We start from the raw sequence: 5,178 nt of genomic DNA, 5'->3' as shown, positions 1-5,178 counted from the left end.
ATCGTTGGGATTGAAACATTAAACGGATCAACTGTAGCATATTGAGTATTAATCATCGATTAATTATTGTTCTGTGTGCATGTGAATATATTATTGAACCGTCATTCTTTGATCAAATTCTGAACCATAGTTTGTAGATTACGGTCACACAATATAATTATTGTTGTGATGTGATTATTGTACCTTAGTTGAAGTAGCACCATTATAGAGGCTTTAGGTTAAGTAGAAAGACTATGCTTTTTTTTTTTAATTAGCAAATAATTACAAGTCATTATGATACAACAGATTAAGAAGAACATTTCCACTTGATAAATACTTTTAATTTCATAATTAAAAAGTAAAAACTTTTTCTTACATAATTGGCTACATAATGGTGTCCATAATAATACGTGGCACTGAATCCAATCTTTAATTTAAATCTCACACTTGCACATCAACAGTCGGATGATTATCACATCACATTATGAACAACATTACGTGCAATAATTATGTACAAATAGAATTTTCTTTATTATTATTGGTTTGTTTTGTTTTTAGACGGCTTTAATGCAGAAACGCAGCGCTATAACCCGGATTTGAAATACGCAATTGAACTATATTTAAGGCAAGTGTTGAGATCCGTGTTCCCATAACTGGCCTTATTTTATCCGGTGCAATTACCAACACCAATTAAAGAAGGCAGTAACCAGGTACTACTGTGACACTATTCTAGAGTGAGAAGTAAAGTGAGGGTGAGAGACAATGGGAAGATCGGGTGCATCGTCATGCTTCAAGATCATCACCTGCGGCAGTGATTCCGTCGACCGCGACGATATCCAAGCAACCGATGTATATATGGACTATGTCTATGTCTAATTATTATGAATCTCTCTTATCAGTTTCCTTTTGCTTTTCTTTTTTGTGATTCGAGTCTGATATAACAAAATCTGCGCATTACATTTCTGTTTGTTTAATTTCTTAAACTGCATTTTGAATTTTTTAGATGTAGAATTGCTGTTTTTATTAATGCATCTGGTTTGTCAATTATAGCTGTGTTTGGGAATAGGGTAGCTTGTAATTTGTTGTTTTGTTACTTATAGTAGAAAACGCATATTTGTTTGTTTTTCTGTGATTTTTGAAGCGCTAGTATGATATCTTTGATAAAATCTTTTTGCAGTGTATATGGATATCTGTTTATATTTGATCTGAAACTTCATCAAAATTGTCGAGTTTCTAAATATAGAAGATGACGGGTTTGAACTGATGATCTCTTGTATGTCCAATGAAAGAAAAAATTTCCAAATCATGAAATTTATAAAGTTAGGATCTTTTGTTTGTGCGCTTTATAAGATGGCATCTTTTGCTCCTCTCTCACTTGCTGGCTTTAATGCATAGACGATACTAGTATAAAAGTCATTGTACAAAACAATGTGTCCGTGCTATGTCAATTGAAATTTGAAATAACGGTACCAAAATGCAGCTTTATTATTGCCATTGTTAATTTATGTTCAAGCAAGAGTGGAACATTTTGTTGGGAATTGGGATTAAATAAAAATCAGATCTTTGAACCTAATATTTAAAAATTATCCTGTGTTTTCTTCTTGTTAATTGGCGCTCATTTTTTAAGAAAAAAAACTTATTTTGATTAATTTAATTTGGATTAGCATATTCTCCTTGCATTGATCGTTCTATATGTTTCGAGGTTCTATTAGTGATTTTGGGAAGCTCTTTTGGACCTGGTTCCTTGTGACGAGCGTATTAAGATGTGTCTGATTTCGTTACATTAAGTTGCCTTTCTTTGGTTCCAATTCTTTGGACTAGATAAATGAGAAGTTTAATCTATTTTGATTAATAAATGGGAGTATAATTTCCCTTGGAATAGTGCTTGAGAATGGACGTTCATTCCATAGTTTGGTTTAGTACAATTGTGATCTGAGTCATTTAAGTTTGTTGCTCTAGTGAATTATGGATAAGATCATGGCATATGTGAATGATGCTAATAGTGTACGTATATACTTTGATGTTGGAAAAATGTTCTATGCCTGCACTCAACTTAAGGTGTATAATCATAGTGTGCTAGAAAAATATTAGATATTAGAGATATTCATTTTAGGGAGCGCACTTATTCTCATGCAGAAATTGCTACATTCCCTTTCCTGGTAACTGTATCTTCAGTTCCCAAGATCCCATACAAATAGTTAGATACTGAAGTATAATTTAAGTAACCAAAAGATTTTCGGATTACAGGTCCCAACTCCAATATGATCCCCATGCTTTGTTAGCCCATACTGCTCCAGAATCCATGCCATCTATAAGTTTGAGAGCACGTTTGGGAAGGGATTATAAATGGTTTAAATTATAAATAGATGAAAATGAGTGGTGTATAAATATGTAGTACTTGTGGGTCATTTGAAATGTGTGGATAAAAGGTGGCTTGAGTCTTAATAAATAGCTTATAAACATAAGCCATAAATAGGCTGAATGTTATAATGAAATATAAGAACTATGCATACATAACAATAACAATATTATGTGATGATACCTGAAGCTCCTGATGCCCAAAGATGACAGACGACAGCAACTTCCGATACCTGAAAAAGGCTATTTCCGTCGATGGGACTCCGATGACTAGTCAGTGAAGCATATGGAAGTGTTTAAATATAAAAGCTGAAAAGAACGTGGTTTCAAGAAGATACCTGTAGGAGTGGGGTGACTAATATATAGTCAATTCTTCTAATGATGTGGCATGGGATTAGTTGTCTATGGATACGAAAGGTGTCATATCCGCTCCTTGATCCCTGGAGGGAATATAGGAAGAGAGGTGTTCACCATATTGTAGAAGTTAAAACAATGGATGTATCCTTTAATGCCTCGGTGTCTAGAGCTTTCATCGTGGTTGGCCCATCGACCTGTTATTTCGCAGTTGACCTTCTGCACTCGTGACTTCTCCAGTTGGTTTGATTGGAGTCTGGGTAATTATCGGTCGACAGTTGAGAACACGAGGCAAAATGACAGCTATTGATTGACCACAAGGGCAAGAAACTCACAGTTGCTCATCTAGGTGTTCCTTCAACTTTGGTCGTGGGATTTTGCTTCCCTTCTAAACACGTGTCTTTCATTTATGGTTGTGTTGATGGTGACTCCTATCTACTTATGCACGATGCCATTCATAAGTAGCCGGGTCAACATCACATACAGTCTATCTGGAGTTGAGTTCTGTCTAATTTCAATATCGTTATAGATTCTACTGGCTAAGTAAAATTAGAACATAAACATGCATGATATGCATGATATTATGCAGCCAATGACTCTATGTTCCTTTTTTATTTTATTTTAAATACTGTGCTTTTATGTCACTTAGTGTGCAAGTTAACATAAAAGTAAACTTTGACAGAATGAGAGAGGAATTTAATCTCAAATAACAAGCAACCAAGTATGTTTTTAGAGAAAAATTGTAATTGTCAGAAAATTGTTAGGGATATGGAATTAGAAAAATTCCCTTAATCTGTTTTAATTATTAGAGAAACTTGTTGAATATTAGTATCAACAGTGCAGTCTGCTTGCTAAGTAATGAATTACGTCATCATTACTTTTAGGGCATTCGAATGCTCAACATCAGCCTGAACAAATGATGAGATTTAAGTAGCGAAGAGTGTGAATTGCTGTGTTTAGTAATTTAGTTGCACATACTGAGCTTTCTACATGGAAAAGATTGAGAAATTAATTACACATAATCTAAACCAAGTTATTGACTAGTTTATAACATGATGTCTAATTTAAATATGAATCTTTTTATAAAGTAACAAAAACAATAGATCCAGTGTTGGTTGAATTTGATGCTGTTCTTAATGATTTTTGCTTTCCTTGTATTGCTGTCTTAAAGTGAACACTCTGCGTGTGATTTAAATGAGACAATAGACTAAATATCTAATACAAATTTTGCCTCTAAAATAAACATTAGTGTTCATGTCCAATGGTGCATTAATCATGGTCACAGTGCATACATAAGATCTTGAAATAATACTGTTTGAAATTTCATGCACCTTTTCTACCCGTGGTTTTTCATGCCTGCATATATTTGACTAAAATCCAAATACTTGTTTGTATTCTACACCTTCAATGAGCGTATGACATGGCTGTGCATTTAGTTTCAAATGTCTTCTGGCAGGTATGTTCCGTGTTACTCCTTTGTCGTTCTTTATGTGCCATGAGCTCAATCCTGTTGTGCATTTATGCCATTATCCATTTCTTCTTAAAGAAGAAGCCAAAGTTTTTCTCCTTAGCATCTTCACTGAATTTAATTATGCAGCTAGAATTTTGAATTTGAGTCGGCATTGGCATCGGTTTTGTTGAGGTTATTTGATTTCCTTTTCAGCGTGATGATTCAAGTGATAGATGGGGATGGAGTTTCCGGAAGAAATCTGCTAGACATCAAGTTCTGAACAACACTGTTATCTCAGGAGCACCCTCTTTGAACAAAGCAAGCTCGGCATCTGCCACTGTCAGCTTCCAGTCACAACCTAACTTGACTTCTCCAGAAAAAACTTCTTTAATTCAATTGACAGATGAGAAAATTGAGTTGCCAGCTCAAGTGAGCTCAAAACTATTGGACACCATAACTGTCAGAGAAGATAACCCTGCTGTCAAAGGGAGCCCAGAGGAGTCCATTGTTATTGCTATCCAGGCTGCTATTAGGGGATTTCTTGTATGCCATTTTACCATTTTATGATTCAAGCTTCGTTGAGTACATAAACTACTATTCCTAGAATTTTTTCTTCTTATGTCATATCAGGCTCAGAAACTACTACTCAAGCACAAGAACATAATTAAGTTACAAGCTGCTGTACGAGGACATATAGTTCGGCAACATGCTGTGGGAACTCTTCGGTGTGTCCAAGCCATTATAAAGATGCAGATTCTTGTTCGAGCACGTCGTGCTTGTCAGCTTGTAGAAGGATCTTTAGAGAAGGAAAAGAATAACCATGGGAATGATGGTCACATTCCAACACTATTGGTAGTGGCATTCCATTTTATTATCTCGATAATTTTCAGCATCCTCCCATGACAATGAAAACGTTAATTAATATTATCTCTCATGTCTATTTAATGATTGCTTCTTCATGTGGAGCAGGACCAACAATTTATTATTGTTCACAGATTAGCTTTTCTTGTGCTCGCAGATGGCTTTTTTTTTTTTTT

At 34.8% G+C, this 5,178-nt stretch overlaps 1 protein-coding gene across 1 annotated transcript; it reads left to right on the top strand.

Moving 5' to 3' along the window:
- The first annotated feature begins 627 nt into the window (after positions 1-627).
- On the top strand, positions 628-5,172 carry LOC111401290 (protein IQ-DOMAIN 31-like). The gene is made up of 3 exons (XM_023028967.1): positions 628-828; positions 4,355-4,684; positions 4,772-5,172. The coding sequence occupies exons 1-3, from the start codon at positions 742-744 to the stop codon at positions 5,042-5,044; spliced, it is 690 nt and encodes a 229-aa protein (XP_022884735.1). The 5' UTR covers positions 628-741; the 3' UTR covers positions 5,045-5,172.
- The last annotated feature ends 6 nt before the right edge of the window (positions 5,173-5,178 follow it).

The sequence above is a fragment of the Olea europaea genome, chromosome 10, assembly GCF_002742605.1.
Source record: "Olea europaea var. sylvestris chromosome 10, O_europaea_v1, whole genome shotgun sequence".
NCBI lineage: Eukaryota > Viridiplantae > Streptophyta > Magnoliopsida > Lamiales > Oleaceae > Olea > Olea europaea.
The sequence above is the reverse complement of the archived record's forward strand: the minus strand, read 5'-3'. Positions and strand labels throughout refer to the sequence as shown.

What these genes read in the sequence shown, in the direction of transcription:
- LOC111401290 (XM_023028967.1), top strand. Translation starts at nt 742, where the DNA reads ATGGGAAGATCGGGTGCATCGTCATGCTTCAAGATCATCACCTGCGGC. An exon ending in ACGATATCCAAGCAACCGAT is followed by an intron (nt 829 to 4,354) that starts GTATATATGGAC and finishes TTTCCTTTTCAG; the next exon opens with CGTGATGATTCAAGTGATAG. An exon ending in CTGCTATTAGGGGATTTCTT is followed by an intron (nt 4,685 to 4,771) that starts GTATGCCATTTT and finishes ATGTCATATCAG; the next exon opens with GCTCAGAAACTACTACTCAA.